General features: G+C 44.3%; 1 protein-coding gene across 1 annotated transcript in view; it reads right to left on the reverse strand.

Annotated features, from left to right (window-relative positions):
- Nucleotides 1-18,491, reverse strand: part of LOC147887027 (vacuolar fusion protein CCZ1 homolog B-like) — a 69,683-nt gene that overhangs the window by 10,813 nt on the left and 40,379 nt on the right. Inside the window, exon 6 of the mRNA XM_087394725.1 lies at nt 9,611-9,709. Within this exon, the coding sequence (XP_087250851.1) occupies nt 9,611-9,709 (99 nt within the window). The remainder of the gene's footprint in view (nt 1-9,610; nt 9,710-18,491) is intronic.

Consider the following 18,491-nt stretch of genomic DNA (forward strand, 5'->3'; position numbering starts at 1 on the left):
GCTTGGCTACAAGGGCAGCCAACTAGATCAAAGTTGAAAGACACTTGAGCTTAGTTTGGATGCCTCTGGGAGACTAATTTTACTTTGGGATAGACCTTTTGAAGTAGAGCATTAACAGCAAGCTTCTTGCTAGGCTTCTCATATCCATACAAGATTTCTGCACTTTGGTTAGTCATTTGAACAGCTTATGCCTGTAGACTGGCTTACAAACCCCCAGTTCCCAAGGGAAAACCTCACCTCTTGCTCAGACTCCACGTAGAGGTGAGCTTCCGGCCTTCAGCTATGATGACAATTTGTCACTCTATGTTGGATACAAACCTACTTCAGTGGTAAACGATTAAAATGATAAGACAGCAGATTTTACATTGTTTAAATGCATATCTTTTCACGTTGCATCAGGAAGCTAGAAGCACACGTTTTCCAAAATCAGAATCTCCATTATAATTATGGACTAAGGTTGTTCCAACCACTCTATTTACGTGACCATTAAATTCAGTTTTGGGTTGTGAATACTAGGAAACTCCTGAAACATTGCTCTTTCCATCCATTAGCTAGATGGAATCCCTATGAACATCAAGCGACACCTTTTCCTCATCTTCCCATGATGAAGTCGTGGAAGGTTATCTGCTCTACACCAAGACCATCTCATTATCCTCCACCTAGACCAGGTCTTAAGAAGTATTTCCAATATATGGTTTGATCAAACTGACATGGAAGACGTTGAGTATCTTTCAATGTGGTGGGAGATATAACCGTACTAAAACCTGGTTATAACTTCCAATACTCTGAAAAGGCCATAATACCTTTAAAAATAGTTTCAAATGGATCTTATTTTGTCCCAGCTTGGTTTTCAATCTTGCTTAAGCAAAAGCCATTAGCCTTCCTTGATCTCAAAGACCCTCCATCTTTTATTTGCAGCTGCTCTAAATTGCTGTGCACACTTTGGCATAAGCAAAGTCATAATCATCTACAAATTGATCAGCAGCAAATATCTTATCCTTAGTTTTCTTTAATGGAGTTAGTAGACTCTACCATATAATTCGAAAGGAAGTTTTCCCATAGAAGAGAGTCAACTATGGAAGATGCTTTTTCCACATGGTCTACTGGTCATGAACATAGATTTTGATCAAGTAAGGTGCTATTAGCAATTTCACTTTGGCCATCAGTTTGAGGATGAAATGCCAAGGAAAAGCTTAGAATAGTTCCAAGTTTCAAACAATGCTTGCCAAAGATTACTAATAAATTTAGTATTTCCGCTAAAAACTATAGATTTGGATATTCCATGATGTTTGAAGACATGCCTAATAAATAGGTATGCAGCTACAAGCCCTTTAATTGTTTTCGACATGGAATGAAATGACCCAGTTTACTAAATGTATCCAATTTAGTCCAAATAATGTGTCACGAGGGAGTGAGTTTTTGAACTTGCATGTGGGCAAGACCCTGGAAAACTAAGTGGGCAAGGCCATAGGATGTGGGTATACAAAGTTCTCCCCTAGGGATTAGTGCCTTGGAGGTGAATTTGTGGATTGGTCCAAAGAGGGGGCGAAGGACCCTTAGAATTCAAGTTGGGCCATTGGTTGGATCCTAAAAATTGCCCCACTAGAGGGGGCAATGGGGGCAAATGAGAAGGGGATGCCACATGGCATTCCCCATGGCTTGGACGAGTTTTGCAAGGTTGCCAGTGGAAGGACATGGAAAAATCACGTACGGACAAAGTCTTTTGATGACGGGATTTAGTGAGAGTAGAAAAAAGGAATTACGTACGGATTCCCGCACCAGTATGAACTTTTGGTGCTGGTACAAAAGCCGACTACTGTACGGAGGGCACAGTATGGCTGTGCATGAAAGTGATGTACGGCATATACAGTAATAGAGTGGCTGTATAGACTGCTGAGTACGAATCTACCCTATGACTACACAAGTTCTTGAGCAGTTTTACAAGAAGAGTAAACAGCTGCATGGATTGCAGGTGTGTGTGGGGATGTACATATTGCAATTTGTATGGACCCAATACGAGCTGTGTACGAGTCAACCATACAATCTATACGTAACTGGTACGGGCTGTGTATGGGCTGTTCGGAATTGTCTCGCGCTACGTACACAGGCAAGCAGATCTTGGTTGCATGGACGCCTGTCTGTGTGGCAATGTGAAAAGAGTGCTCTCCAAGTGGTATACTATAGCTCGTGTATGAGCTTAGTTGGTTGCTCCGAAGTCATTTATGTTTTCATCTAGGACTTTGAGCACATCAGTGGTCCCATGAGCATTTGTTGGTGGGCAAGGGAACTGTGTGATCCATAATGGATTACTAGTAACAGTTCCGGGTTTATGCAAGTGCCTAGGACAAATTTCAATGCTTATTGTATGCTTGATGAAGACAGAGCCCAGCAAGGCTGAGGCACACGGGCATTGATGCCTAATGGAATGTGAAGTGCTCTAAATGCAAGAGGATTTGTGACTGTTGTGCCTTTTCAAGGTCTTCCACGTAATAAAGAAATACCGAAAGGGGCGCCAAGGGTTTGGGGCCAGTCTGTGTCCTTTTTCTTGAGCATGAGCACCCTAGCTCCCAATTTGAATTTAAAATATTTGCTGAGTATTATCACTGTAAAAGCATTGGCTGGTTAGTTGTCTATTATCGCCCTCTTGTTGGCCTTGCGGCTGGTTTCATGGTTCGGTTGCCAGGACAACACCATCTTCTTTAGCTCATGGTTGTCTCTGGTGAAGTATTGCCTACTGTAATTGGATTATAGCAAGGAAAACTCAGCAAATATGTCTTACACTGATGAAGATTGGGATATGGAAGGGCAGTCCTCTCAGGATGAGCAAGATGAGCAATCTATGCATGAGGGAGCCTCTCAAGATGATCAGAATGTTGAGGCACAGCAAGCTAAAAATCTTTTTGGTGGGAGTGCCTTTCAATCTAAAGGGTCACAAGAGGCTGAGGATGCAGAGGATGCCAATGCTTTGTTTAAGGCACAGTTGATGAGTGCAATGGGAACTCTCACACAGCTCACACAGGACCCATGGTTTCTTAAGTTCATGCACGCTCTTTTAAGGCTTAAGAAGAGAAAGAGGCATTCTCATGCAGGAGAGCCCAGTGGTGTCAAAAAAACAGTCACTTGGTTTGATGCCATTAAATGGACAGCCCTCATTTATGCCAAATGCACAAGGTGCTCCATTGCATCAATCTTTTCATGGTCCTGGTATGGATATGCATGGCCAAGGAAATAATTTTCAGAATACAAATCAGGGGCAGCAAGCTTTTTCCCAACCCTCTAAGCATCCAAGGTATTTTGGTGGTGGTTCGGTGTTCCAAGCTATGGCTGATCAAACTGTAGATAATCCTGGAATGCTTGGAAACTACCCAATGGGTTCTCAACCTCGTATGCAAGGAATGCAAGGGAATATGTCTGGGGGTATGCAGCCCGGAATGCATAACAAAATGTATGGGAACATTGGCATGCAGCCAGGAATGCAAGGTAATTGTGGAGCTCCCACGGGCATGTTTGGAATGCATGAGGCTGGTTCGGCAAACCCTCCAATGGGTAGTGGCAGTGCAGGACAGGCTAGAGGTAATGCTATGCATCCTCCATTTTTCAGCCACTTGTTTATGACACCGAAAGGAAGGTAAAGGATTACAAGGAAGGTGGGGCAGCAATGAAGTTTGAGAGCTTCAATGGGGCTCAAGATAGGCTGAAGGCTTTGACTTTTGTGTAACAATTTGATGCAGCCTTTTCAGGAAAGAAACTTCAATGAGTCCTCTAAGATGTGGCATAAGGCAGCCACCTTTCTGAAGGAAAATGCTTTGCAGTGGTGGACCCATTTGTTGCTGTACAGAACAAAGAACTGATCAGTTGGATTCAGTTCAAATGGGTATTCTCGGCTGACCACTGCATTTGAGGTGAATGTTATGACAGCATGGCACAAGTTGGATGCAACCAACTATCATAACTTGGAAGAGTATCATAAAAAGTTTTGGGAAGCCCTATTGCCACGCAGGTGCCTTAAAAATATTGATGTGGTCTGTTCAAAGAAATCGAAGACTACTGCACAGAGACAAGGGTAACCAACATGTCTCAGCTAATTGAAAACGCTACCACAGTGATGTAGTGTTGCTTGGAAAGAACAGCAGGTACAAGAGCAGTAAGTATGATAGCTTTAAGAGAGCAGGGAAGCCAAGGAATGCTTCCAAGGCTCCATTCAATAAAGGGAAGAAGCACGATAGGCCAAGCTCTAATTGGTTGTCATGTGAGGAAAGAAACGAGTTGGCAGGCAAACTTTGAATCGGTGTAAAATAGATGGGGCCTATGAGAGAGGCAAGCTTGGCTTGTCCTGGGTTTAGCATTTTGGTCACCCCTATCATTGGAAAGCTTCACTTGTACATTCAGAGCTTTGTGGGCAGCGAGAAATTTTATGTTATGCCTCTTGAGGGCTGTGATGTTTTGCCGGCTATGCATTGGTGTCACAAAGTTCATGTTTTGGTGGATACATATAATCAGAAAATTACTCTGGAGCATCGAGGAAAGACACAGGTATTGGATGTCAAACTTAAAGGAGAGTCCCTGTTGTATTTGCTTCAGCAATGAAACACCGTATTTCTTCGTATTTAGCTTTTGCGAAGGATACTAACTCTGACGATCCACAACATGTTGTCTCTAAGCTGTATAAAGAGCGGACAGATTTTCTTAATCGGTTTGGAGAGTGTTTTTTGACTCATTGCCAAGGGACTTCCACCTGAGACTTCTGAAATCGTGGGATTGAGGCAGTAGTCCACAAGACACGCCAAGGTCTTAAATGTGTGTAGGTGTAAGATATCCTCTGGGATAACGTGATTCACCTCGTGATACGTGAGCAAGACGGAGGGGGCCTCAACGCTATATTGGAAGGGGGGTAATCTATCTATATGGAGCCCTAGGCTCTCAAACCATCTACATGTGTGTGCATACCAGCACCTTTGGTCACCCTCAGCTACCAAAGCCATGGATGAGCAAAGGGCTAACCACGGTAGCCTGCATCGCCCCGTAGTGCAAGATCCATACTCTCTAACACAGTAGAGGTACGTGAGAACCTAGAACGCTGCATCGAGCTGTCGTGGCGGGGATGCTCCAAACTCTGCTAGGACAAACTCATGCAGGATTGAAGGCCTACCATGAATCATCCTTAAAAGTATGAGAACCTGAAGTCTCTCAACTCGAGCCCAATCTATATCTAATAGGTCTGGTCCGCAACATGGACTACCATATACAACCGCCGCTAGGTGGACCAAGGAGTAGAATAAACGACTCTTGGTCTGGGGCTCTTGGATATGAGTGTGAAAGCACCGCCGCTCAAGTCTAGCAAGTGTGGCATATCCCTACTCAGTTGAGCGGGTTGCATCGTGAAGATCGGGCCAAAGATAGGATGCAACCACCTCCACCGGTAAACCATCTAGCGTGAAGAGCTCTCTATGCATGGCTGCTCGGGATGTATTGAAGATCATGACCTTAGTTTCATGGAGGTTGACCTTCACTGCATCCAAGTGTCACTGGAGTCCCTCTTCTTAAAAGGAAAGTAAGACCCTGTCATTGGCGTATAGGAGAATCCGGAGCAAAGATCCTGCTAGACGGCACCCAACCCTTCCTATAGTCCCAATGAAGGACGCGTCTATATAGAGGCCAAACAACGTTATGATAGTGGAAAACCTTGTTTGACCCCGATGGTACTCATAATCTCCTCTGTCCACCCTGCACCTGTCTGGTCCCTACTTGAGACTCTCTCATAAAGTGCCATGACTGCACATGTGATTTCTTGATCATACCCAAAATCCTACAGACGTCTGATGAGTCGAGCCCCGGCATTGTGTCAAAAGCTTTACGAAAATCCACAATGCAACAATAGTGCCCTGGCCTCCTCAGTGAATATGTGGTCCATGGTCCCATCACATGTTCCATAGCTCTAAGTCCTTGAAGGTCTATGAAGCGGCTAACCTCTGTGCCAAGAACTGATGCATAGATCTTAGACTTGGTATGTCTAATCATAATGGTCTTGTAGTTTTCCGCGCTCATGGAATCCCCTGCCTTGTGAATGGGAGTGACGGTGTTAAGAGTCCATGTGTGAGAGAAACTAGTGCAAACTGCTTTATTAAAAAGCTTGGCTGAGATTGGGGCCATAGTATTTATTCCATATGCAATGAACCCAATACACAAGCCCTCATGATTCTTCGCTCACCCATTGTAAAGATTTAGGGCTGCATGTTTGACACCACTCGCTGTAAAAAGTGTGCACGATGTGGGGCGTGGTGTGTGTGAGAGATTGAGTGTTGGCCAATTACAAATATCATAAAGCGTGTGTGGATGGGGCTCGCCGCTCAAGAATTTCCACCTCAAGTCTTAAGAGTGATATGTGGTCGATATATGTGAGTAGGTGGAGAGACGTGCAGAGTACTCGTGTTTTAGGTTGTGATGAAAGTGTATGTCGTGATATGTAGTGTGTATGGGTGCCATTGTGATGTACGAAATAAGCCGTGGGGTGGATATACTTAAAACAAATAGGTGTGATCCGCTCCTGAAGTTGGTGAGATGGAGAAATCCATGGTATGTGAAGTGGAGACAAGAGATCCAATGAGATAGTCAACTACATTGCCTCCCCCATGTGACCACCTAAGGAGGGCTAGCGATCCAAACCATTATAGATGATAAGATTATCTATCATGCCCATGTCTAATAGGGCGGCTTGTAAGATGTGACAAGGACTCATCTATCTGCAAGACTCAAGACATCCTAGCCTCATCTAGATCAACATCAGATAAAAGGATAAACCAATGCGAAAATCCAAAAGTGAAACCTAGCATGTACCTATCCTTGCGTTGAAGTCCCTAACAAGGAGAACAACCTCACGGCTCGAGAAACCCATGATGTCTGAATAGAGGGCTATGTATGCAAAGCTCGAGCAAAGTGTGAGGTCTCAAGAGGGAAGTAACACACTCCGATGAAGAAGTCCTCTTGCGAAGGCATCGGATCTGCACCCCTAGAAATCTGGCATGTGGATATCGCCTCTCGATGGAGATTGCCCAGGAAAGGGATGATCTGTATAGCACTGCCACTCCTGATATTCGGACTCCTCCCATTTCCCAGGTCTCATCACGATATGTTGCCTCCCATGTGTGTCAACTGACTACCGGCTCTCATGTGTCTCTGAGTAAAAAGCTATGTCTCAACCAATGTAAGTCTCCGAAAAGTTCCCTAGATTTGGCCATGAGACACCATTACAATTCCAAACACTCCATGTCATGGTTTCGATGCTTTGAGTCTCACAGACCACGAACCCCTATGTAGGGGAGCTACTAGGTGCCCGTCAGGACCTATCAAGAGCCGCTCCTCTCAGACTATTGCCCACTTCCCCTCCTTGGAGGCGACATCCCGATGCCATATGAGGGTACACCTCTCCTCAACCTGCAAAGTGTAAGGTCCTCATCCAAGTAGATCTTCAGGTGATCCCATATGGCTGAGCGCCTACGCAAGGCCGCAAGGCAAGCTTGTGCGTCTTTGAAGGAGGTGATCGAGATGGATGAGGAGGAGGGCACACAAGAGGAGAGGAGGAGGAAAGCTTGAAGGTGAGGCGCGATCCTTTGAGTCAGTAAACTCACTTACCCTTTCTTTACAAAATCTTGAATGTCTGCACAGCAACTCCTTTAGGATGGAGGCCCTAGTTCATGTGAATCAACACGGTTGACTTCCTGAGTGTGAATCCGTTGGGCTACACTACTCAACTCATTGAGACATGGAGGTAGATGGGGACCATGAATAGCCATGCTTGCCGGTCGAGACTCGACTCAATGAGAATAAAGATAGCTAAACTCAATAAGGGAGTACACAGATTTGAGGATCACTAGCTCTACTACCAATGAAATTTCGTTGTACTCTCTTAAAGGAGAAAGATTGGATTGCTTATTAATGTGGAAGGATTTCTTTACTCAGAGATCCATATGTGCAGAAACTGAAATATGCAATTTTGCTTTAAAAAATAAAGCTAGGTTGAAGTAAATCTTATCAACAACTTCAAACATGAGACCAAACCGAGCTTGGTTGGTTGCAAGGAGACTGAGTCCATGATGTGACAAGTGGTGCCATGGGTCATAGGTGGCCTGCCATACGTCCTATGCCATCTCTCAGGGCCACATGTCCTAAAGCTTCCATGTGTCCTATGCCACCTCAGCCTGCAATGTGTCAAAAGGTTGCCAGTGTCATGGCTGTCACCTCAACATGACACGTGTCACATGCTATAATTGTGGACCAAGGTCGTTTCAACAACACAATTTGTCTGACCATTAATTTCAGTTTTGGGTGGTCGATATTAGTGTGAGTTTACTTCTGTTTTCATCCTTAGGTTTCTGGCAATTAGCTCTATTCAAAGGGCTAACCTCGGACTAATTCAGTTTGGTTGACCTTCTCACTATTACCTGTTAGGCCTATTTATTTTGTCGTGTTGTCTTGTCTCTTTGACTCTCTCATGTTCACTGGCTCACACCCAAGACTACTGCAAACATTCTCTTTAATAGTTGCTCGTTTGGTATACATTCTCATTTTTTTAGCACTCGGTTGGGGTGTGGTCTTTGCGCTTTTTCTTGTACAGATACACCTCAACTTGTGGGATACTAATGCTTGTAACACCTTAATTGGGTATATACCCTCAAATGCTAGACCCTGGCCAACTACACAAGGGAAACATATGCATCCTTTTGGCAAACATCCTAATGTAAAGAGCTTGAAATTACAGTAAATAAAGATATGCAATAAATGACTTACCAAGCAATTGGATATGATTTATGACTAGAAGTGACAAGGTCTGATAGAATTATGCAAAGTAGGGACGCCTTTCGACACTATTTCTTACTTCCAGCACATCACTTCTAAGGGCTATGGAAACCTCTCACATCCATGCAGCACATCCAAGCAGTCATGACTAACACCTATTGCAGTGGTTATGGCATATCCTATGAGCTGCTCAGCTCACAACAAGGTGAGATACCGCATTGTATAGCCTCATGTAAAAGCATTGCAATCAATTACGGTTACTGAAGATGGACAAATCCCTTCTATATCAGCAGCTTGTCTGAGAATTTGAATGTAGTGCACTATCTCTCAACTTGCACGATAGACCTTACCGTATGACTCAAAAATGCAAGACGAGTGCATCACACTCATTGTTGCAGACAGGCAGGCATGGGATGTGCTTCAGGCTGTGATGACACCGCATGCTCAGATTCCCTAATTAGATCTTCTGCAGAGCTTTGGCACTTAGTTACCACAATAACATCCGAAAAGAAGTTGCAACTTTGATGGTTTTAGAATAGGCACATGTGTAAAATCCTTCAAAATGGATGAATTGGATGTGCAAAGAACCAGCATGCCACTGAAAAGGAGTATGGTTACAACTTAAATCTTAAAAACTGCATTTTCAGAAATACAGTGTCCTACAAGACGTAGCAACAAGTTCCACTCACCATGAATGCTAAAAAGCCAGCTCATGGCAATGGGAAATCATGAGTACCATCATTACAGACTCCAGCTCATACAATCTCAATATGTGCTTACTGGCCCAAGGGGGGGGAAATGAATACAGATTACTTACAGGCGGAAGGGTAGTTGAAACGAGGAGGTCCTGAAAAAGAATGACCATGTGACATATTTTTCCACTTCCAAACCAGGACCGTAAGATGTCAACCACTGACTGCAAAATACAAGAAAGAATGGGGTATGATAAAGACTCAAAACAGACCAATCAACTATACACATGAGACATCACATTAATGAGGAGAAAAATACCATAAACTTAGCTGCAGCGAGGGGCTCAAGTCAAAACCAAGATTGAAAATTTATTTAAAAATCTACGGAAACACCAAAGTGAAGCAAAAGAGAAGAGGCAAGAATGATGAGCTAATCTTATTGAACGATCTGCGCTATTCTGTCTATTGTGTCTATTCGATCTGCGCTACAAACCTACTAATTAATTAGTTGCAACATGCCTACTTGCAAATTAACCTAAGCTACTAACTAATTAACCTATCTAATCTAATCGCGAAGTAGCCTATCTAATCTAATCGCTGCTCCCGCTTCCTCCGCTTCTGCCTCCCGCTCCCTCCTTCCCTCCTCTTCCTTCTCGCTCTCCTCTTCCTTCCTCCCTCCTTTCCTCCTCTTCTGCCTCCCGCTCCCTCCTTCCCTCCTCTTCCTCCCGTTCCCTCCTTCCCTCCTCTTCTTCCTCCCACCTCCCGCTTCACTCCTCCCCTCCTCTACCTCTTGCTCTCTCCCTCCTCCCTTGCTTCTCCTTCTCCCTCCCTCCCTTCCCCTCTCTCCGCCTTTTTTATTCCCCAGCTCTTCCTCCTTTTGTTGGAGAGGCCTCACAATCCCCCCTATCTGCACCGCCCCCCCCCCCCCCCCCTCTCATTTTGTACCCAGCTCAAGAAGCTTTTGGAGTGCGAGGCTTCTCGAAGAAGCCACGAAGCGTCCTGCGAACATTTAAGACTTGGTGGCTTCTTCGAAAAGCCAAAGCCACCACCCAGAAAGCTCTTGAATCCGCCTCTCCTATTGCCACTTTAATTCGCCTCTCCCATCGATTAGGCTTCGCAATCCTTATGTTAATCGACATTGCGCTCCCTTCGACTAATTCTAATATGGAGTTTTTTGTCGCTGGGGGGCCCTATTCTTATTGAACAATATGGAAATGTCACACCCTACAAAGCAGTTATTTAAATAACTTCCTTGCTTTTGAGAAGGATGAACAACTAATCCACCTTCATGGTGAACGTATTCCCGACACTCCTCTCATTAGTTGTATGAAGTTGAAGCACTTGATCGAATATGATGATACTAGGGTATTTCTTTGTGATGTTTTCTTTACTGCTGCTTCGCATTCAGTTGAAAAGAAAAACGAGAAAGATTCAATTTTTGTTACATGAATATATTTGCGTTTTTCTTAAAGGCCTTCCTGATGGTATACCTCCGGGGCCAGCAATAGATCATAGAATAGAGTTAGTTCCAAGAGTTTCTCCTATTTCCAAAGTACCTTATCTTTTAAGTAAAATGGAAGAAGTAGAGTAGCAGTTGTCAATGTACTTTAGGAAAGGGCAAATTCAGCCCGATAGTTCTTCCTAGCCTGCCCAGTTCTTTTAGTAAAGAAGAAAGATGGGTTTATGCATTTGCGCATGGATTATCATGCCCTTAATATGGCGTTTAGTTAAAAATAAGTATCCAATGTCTCGAATTGATGAGCTCTTTGTTCAGTTATTGCAAGGAGCTAAACACTTTTGTAAAATTGATTTACATTCTGGTAACCATCAAGTTAGGCACCCAAACTTGCTTTTAGAACCCATAAAGGTTTCAATTTAGAGTAATGGCTTTTGGGTTAAGCAAAGCTCCAGCTGCATTCACGAAATTATGAGCTGTGCGCTTAGACCTTATCTAAGCAAATGTGTAGTTTTCTTTCCAGATGATATTCTTATCTACCAATAAGACTAAGCATGAGCATCTAGAGCACTTGAAGCTGGTTTTCAAGTTGCTCAAGCAACATAAATCATATGCTAAACAATCAAAGTGTGATTTCTTTGTAAAGAAATCAAGTATTGGGGTCATATTATTTCTAGTGAAGGGATACATATGGATCTAGGTCATTTAAAGCTAAGCGACAATGCATTAGCTGTAGTTGCATTTTCAATCAACTATGACGTGTTGGTTACTCTAGTCTTAGTGCAGTAGTCTTTGACTTCTTTGGGCAGCCCACAACAATGCTTCTCAATCCGCTCTCATAGAGGGCCGAGGCACATGCCGATAAGAGCTAATGGGCAACAAAGCCTCCCAAAAGTTCTTGTTATACTCTTCATAGCAATTGGCTGCATCCAACTTATGCCAGGCTGTCATTACATCCATCTCAAATGTGGTTGTAAGCCAAGCAGCTGAGAATATCTATTTAAATTGAACCGAACTAGATGGTGCAAATTTGTCCACCATTGTAATGCATTCCCTTTCAAAAAGGTGGCTGCCTTGAAAGCTTAGAAGACTCAATGAAGTTACCTCCTGAAAAGGCTGCATCAAGCTATCAAAGGTCAAAGCTTTCAGCCTATCTTGTGCCCCATTAAAGGTCTCAAACTTCACTGCTGCCCCACCTTCCTCAAAGTCTTTTGCCTTGCCTTTGGGTGTCAAATTATCACAAACAGGTGGCTGCAAATATGGAGCATGCATAACACTACCCACAGCCTGATCAACATCGCCACCACCCATAAGAGAGTTTGCCATACCAGCCCCAGTTCCTTGCATACCAAACATGCCTGCAGGAGCTCCCATAGTGCCATGCATTCCACTTTGCATTCCTAGCTGCATGCCAATCTTTCCATACATTACACTATGTTTTCCGAGCTGCATACCCCCAAGCATAGTCCCTTGCCTTCCAGGCTGAAAACCAACAGGGTAGTTTCCAAGCATTCCAAGATTATCCACAGCTTGACCAGCCATTTCCTTGAACACTGAACCACCACCAAAATATCATGGATGCACCGAGGGTTGGAGAATAGCTTGCTGCCCCTGGTTTGCATACTTAATATTATTGCCTTGGCCATGCAAATAAACACCAGATCCATAGATAGACTATTACAATGGAGCACCTTGTGTATTTGGCATAACAAATGGCCTTACCCTTACCCTTACCCTTACCCTTGCCTTTGCCAAGCTTACCCTTACCCTTGCCTTTGCTCCCATCCCAAGCTATAAGAGCTTTGTCATCAGTTCTATTGTATTTCTTCTCCTGAGCTTCTTGTTGTAGAAGAAAGGGTACCAACTCATCAAATGTGACTGGCGCCACCCTCTGTCCTGCAATCATCATAGTCACGAAGTTGTTGTGGCTCCTTGGAAGCATGCCAATGAATCGCCTAGCCATCCTTGTCGAGCTTTGACCACCTGCCACCAATTGATTCCTCGCCACCTTCCTCTTGGTGATGTGATCCTGTATTGAATCTCCCCTCATCCATGATCATGCCATAGAGCTTCATCTTGAGGTCCAGAGTCCTTGCTTCGTTATTGAGCTCGTACATGTCCCTCAAAGTGGTCCAAGCCTTGAAGGAACTATCCGTCACGTCTGTACTGAGGAAGTACTGCATCCGCCATAGTGCCCAGAATAATGGCTAATCCTCCACATCTTGAATGTGCCTGGCTCTCACTAAAATAAGATCTGCCGGTACAATCGCTTGTGGTGTAGTCATTGTAGTTGGAGTCACCATGGGCTGAGGCATTAGTTGTTTGCCTGTCGCAATCTCCCACCATGACTCCCTCAACACTAAATGGCTCTAGCCTTTCATCTTCAAGAATGAGTAATTAGTCCCATCCAACTTGCATGTGTCCCCAACATTAGGAACAGCATATTTCTGGGCCATGACAATGAATTTAGAAGAATAGAGTAAGAGAGTCGTACACTCATCTGAACCTGAGCCTCCCTCCTTCTCACAAGGGCACAATCCTTCGGACATCGAAATAGATTACCCCGAGCTCTAAGGCCATCCTCAGCGAGGTCTTTGCCTTCAAGCTCCACTTCTTGTGAACTTCCGATCAGGGCTCTGATATAATGTTAGACATGACCATAACATAGGGTACCTTACATAACAGAAGACTGATAGAGAGCCCGGGAATTTACACACAAGTGTTTAACTACAGAATCCAAAAGCTTCTTTACTTATGTGATACTCAACAATCATGTGTGCAGACTAGTAAATAGACAATGCTTCAAGACAGATATAAAACCAACATAGGATATATTTCCATCCACAAAAGGACACAATACAAAAGAGTCCTGAGTTCCACCAAATCATGATCCTCTGCCCTTACCAAAAGTTGTCCTACTACCTCCTTGGCACTTCTAGATCCATGAGCCCGGATGCTCCTCTGTAGACTTTAGGCACCCTGCCTTGATCCCTGCACCTTGCTGCCCTAATCATCAGACTAGGTGTGCAGCCCCCTCCAAGCTATGTCTGCATCTCTTCAGCCTTCTCTAGACTTGCTCGACCCAGGCCCTATAGGTGCTGATCTGCTGGTTGCTTGCTGCTCAAGTGGATGTGTTATGAGCCCTAAGGGATCCCCTTTTATAGGGGCTGAGAGCCCCCAAAATTGACTGACTTGCAGCCCTAAATGAACCGACCTAGTGGGTCTGTAAACCAACCCACCAGGACTCTCTTTTTGAGGGCCTTGCAGGCCCCTGCCTGGCCATGTGGCAGGCTGCCACTCACCCAGGCAGTCCTGCCTACACCACGACCTGATTCTAGCCTGTATCCTGGCCCAAAGACACCTCCAACCAGGCGCCTCTTTGCTGTATCAATTTTGACTCCTATCAAGGCCTTTCCAGCCCCTGGATCCCACACTGCAGGTCCATACAGCCCCTATTTCTGTCCAGGCCCGTACTGCTCCCGCTTCAGATCCATACTGTTCCGTTCTGGAATCCTGCTCCCAACTGCCCCGTACTGTTCCATACAGATACGTGGCAGATCTTTACAGCTCCAAGCCTCCAAAGACCCCCCGACCTGCCAGGTATGACCTTGAATCTACTGCCCCATCTGGCAGCCCCATGTCTTTGTGTTTTGCTGTGAGCTTGCTGGCAGTCAAAGTGCTACCCATGTGGCAACCACATCACTTATAGGTTCACCCCCACCATGCTCTCCTCATATGGGGGCGCTTACAAATATGGAGGTGACCATATAATCTCCAACAAGCTGATCCCAGCCGAGAGCAGATATTCAGTTTCTTGTAAGGTGCTGTTGGCAATTATCCATGCCTTAAAAACATGGAAGCACTTTCTGTATGGTCAGGGTTTCAGAGTTTGGACAGATCATCAAGCATTGAAGTGGATCTACACTATGCCAGTTGCCGAGTGGTCTGATTGCCAAGTTTGATGGAGCTAGACTTTTCAGGAGTATGGGGTACGATTATCAATCCGGTGCTGAAAATGTGGTTGCTGATGCTCTCAATCCACAGGGCATGGTAACCTCCATCTCCATTGTTCAAGAACCTTAACCTACAACCATGCAAAACTAGTATCATATGGCTTCATATTTTCAGGTTCATTGGTACAGAGTTATGTTGGATAACCAGCTCGGTGATTATACCATTCATGATGGTTGGTTATTTTTTGAGGGACGCGTTCATGTGCTATCCCAATTTTGAGCTACCATACTCCATGACGCACAAGATTCAGCAATTAGCGGATGATGGGGTATTCAAGGAACCCTTGGCAAGATTTTATATATACCTTTGTAAGACTAGAACATATCCAATCGTACAAATTTGAACTAAAACGCAGATTCAATATTCGATTCACAGAAAATCTGAGCACTTGGCACTTCAAAAACAATTTTAAATTCTGGCTGGAAACCTTAGTACAGCAAGAAAACTTGACGAAGAGAGAGAGACAGAGACAGAGACAGAGAGGGAGAGGGAGAGAGACAAAGAGAGAGAGAGAACAGGGTACCATGCTAGGGTCCAAAAATAAGGGTTGGACCCCCTTGAAGGTCATTATTTGCAATAGAAAACTCTTTACAACTGGTTCACAATGGAGCATGAAGCTGCTACAACTTGGATTCTTGTTGGGTGCGGGAAGCAATGGAACCGGAGTGGAGTGCAGGAAGCAAACAACAAGTTGGAGCAAAACGTAGTACTGCTCAAATGGATAAGAGGAAAATACAAAGGGTGGCCTATATGGCCCCAAGTCAACCATATGGTTGACCAAAGAAGTCAACTCATAGAGTTGAGCTGACCTACAAGAAGCAAAGAGCACTAACTGACAATATCCAAGACAAGTGCAAAACTGTCCACAAACCTCAAGGCTTTCAACTGCAAAGTGCTGGCTGTCCCAAATATCAGCTGAAATTGAGCTTTAAATACAAAAGCCCCAAATTTTGGAAACCCCTGATTTGATGACGTGGCACAATGTGACAGTGCTGAAAAGCAAGGAGTGAAAGCCGTCACATCAACTATGAAAGAAATGAAAGTACAAAGTACAATAAAAGGGAACCCTAGAACAGAGTGTCCTACTGGTACCACTAGTACTAGGTGTCATAAGACACTAAAAGTACTAGGTGACCTAAGTGCCAATAACTAAAGCTACATGGCACATACCAGGGCCCAGAGGGCATCAATATGAACGGGAGAAGATGGCCTACAGCCATGCCTCATACGTTGTGATAGTCTTCAATCCCTTTGTGGGTGCCCGATTGAGCACATAGTTGGAGCACATGACAGCATCCAACCAAAACTTACTTGGCAAAGACTTTTCTTTGAGCATGCACCTGCCCATTTCCATCTCTAACCGATTTTTCCTCTCTGCTAGCCCGTTCAGCTGCGGAGTATAAGGCACTGTACATTGATGAATAATACCCCGAGCTGCCAAAAAATCAGAGAATTCACAGGACGTGTACTCTCCCCCCTGTCAATGCGTAGAGTAAGGAGCTTGTTCCCTAATTCATTTTCAGCCATGGCAAGCCAATGTCTGAAGCATGGGAACACATCAGATTTGACCTTCATGCCATATATCCAAGCAAATCTAGTGTAGTCATCCACAAATTTAGAAAAGTAAAGGTAGCCCCCAAGAGATGCTATCCGCATCCGCCCGCACACATCACTAAAAAAAGCCCGCTCATGGTGAGCAATGTTTGCTGCGCCATGACCATGATCTAGGGCAGCAGCAGCAGTAGTGACAGCAAGTCCCTTTTGCTGCTTTTTCTTTTCAGATGCGATGCGCTTGCAACATTCAGAAATGTCATGTCCTAGCTTCCGACAATAATTACAACGTTTGCTGTTTTTCTTCTTTGCATCAGACGGGGCAGAATTAGATGAGTGTCCAGCAGTAGATGCGCCTCCAGAAGGCTTGGGTTTGCTGTAATTTTGCCCGTTCTTTCCCTTATTTTTGTGATTAGCGACAAAAGCCTGATTTGCAATTTGAGAAGCAGCACGATTGGTGCGACTCTGCTCTTCCTACAGGAGAAGGGAAACAATTTGGTTGAAAGTATAAGTGTTGGGATTGCCCATGGCAACCAACCTCAATGTAGTAGCAAACTCCTGGTAGGACTCAGGAAGTCCATTGAGTGTCGTGGACACTACCTGAGCATCTGAAATAATTTCATCCACATTAATGAGCTGCTCTTGAAAATCCTTGATTTTTGTGATGTATGCATCCATGCTGTCCCCCTCTTCCATTTTGACATTCTCCAATTGCCTGCGTAAGAAAGCAACACGTGTCTCATTGCAACCTGGTAAAGGTGAGCCAAGATGTCCCACACAACCTTTGATGTTTTGCAAGATTGAATGTGAGGAATGATATGTCTCTTGACTGAAAAAGCAATGATAGAATGTGCTTGGGCATCTCTACCATCCCATCTGGCTTGTCCCGGTGTAGGTATGGTTGTAGTAGTAGTAGATCCAGAGGTGGCTGTAACAGCTGCACCAGCAGCGGTAGTAGATCCAGAAGTGGTTGTAGCAACTGCACCAACTATAGCAGTAGTAGCAGAAGTGGATGCCACAAAGGAAGGTCAAAGATCCGATCCTGAGACAATACCCCAAAAAAAATTGGCAACTGGCAAATGTTTCACCGTGTATGACCACATGGGATAATTGGGTCCATTGAGCCTGTCCTCAACTGAGAACACACCCATCCAATCGTTGCTTCCCATGGCAAAAATAAATCCCTGAAGGAAAAATGTGCGCTCAAGAGCAGCCTCAAGGCTTTCACTGCAAAATGAGCTAGTTGTCCAAAAATGACGGCAAATGTCAGGCAGTGATAACCAAAAATTGATTGCTCAAACAATGAGCTAAATGCACGTGCTATCCCCAAAAATATGACCTGCAAAACAAAATCTGTGGTCAAAGGAACCCCCTACCAAAGATATCTGTCTTGCAAAAATATCAGCCCAAAACAAGGGGCAAATGTCTGCAAATGTATCCAATGATCAATTGAGCTGTAAATGTCCCAAATGGAGGCTGCGTGCCTCAAATCTGACAAGACAACAAGCCCAAATCAAGGGGCAAATGCATAATATACCCAAATTGAGGTGAATAAAGCAAATGTCATTGCAAAGGACAGAAAATCTGGCAAAAGCCCCAAAATCTGAAAGGGCAAATATGCCAAAAAGAGGGAAAAGCCCCAAATTGTGCTACAAGTTGCAAATGTGATTCAATATGCAGCAATTCCAAGACAATGTCAATGTCTGCCAAACTCCCAAAATTGGCTGTACCAAGCCAATGTCACTGCAAATTTCAACAAAATTGACAAAACCCCCAATTTCTGGAAGGGCAAAACTATCAAATTTGGGGGAAAGCAAAAGCCCCAAATTTTGTTGAAATAAAGCAAATGTGACAATAGAACCTGCAAATCTAAAAATATCCCGCAATCAAGCAGATCTTAGTCAAGAGGGAGAGAATCCCAGCCAAATGGTACTAGAGCAGGTTGGAGCACCTAGAGGAAGGCCCGAATGACTGAAAAGAGTCCA

The sequence above is a fragment of the Dipteris shenzhenensis genome, chromosome 23 (genome assembly GCF_047967505.1).
Source record: "Dipteris shenzhenensis isolate YYH24624 ecotype China chromosome 23, Dip_SZ_1.0, whole genome shotgun sequence".
Lineage (NCBI taxonomy): Eukaryota > Viridiplantae > Streptophyta > Polypodiopsida > Gleicheniales > Dipteridaceae > Dipteris > Dipteris shenzhenensis.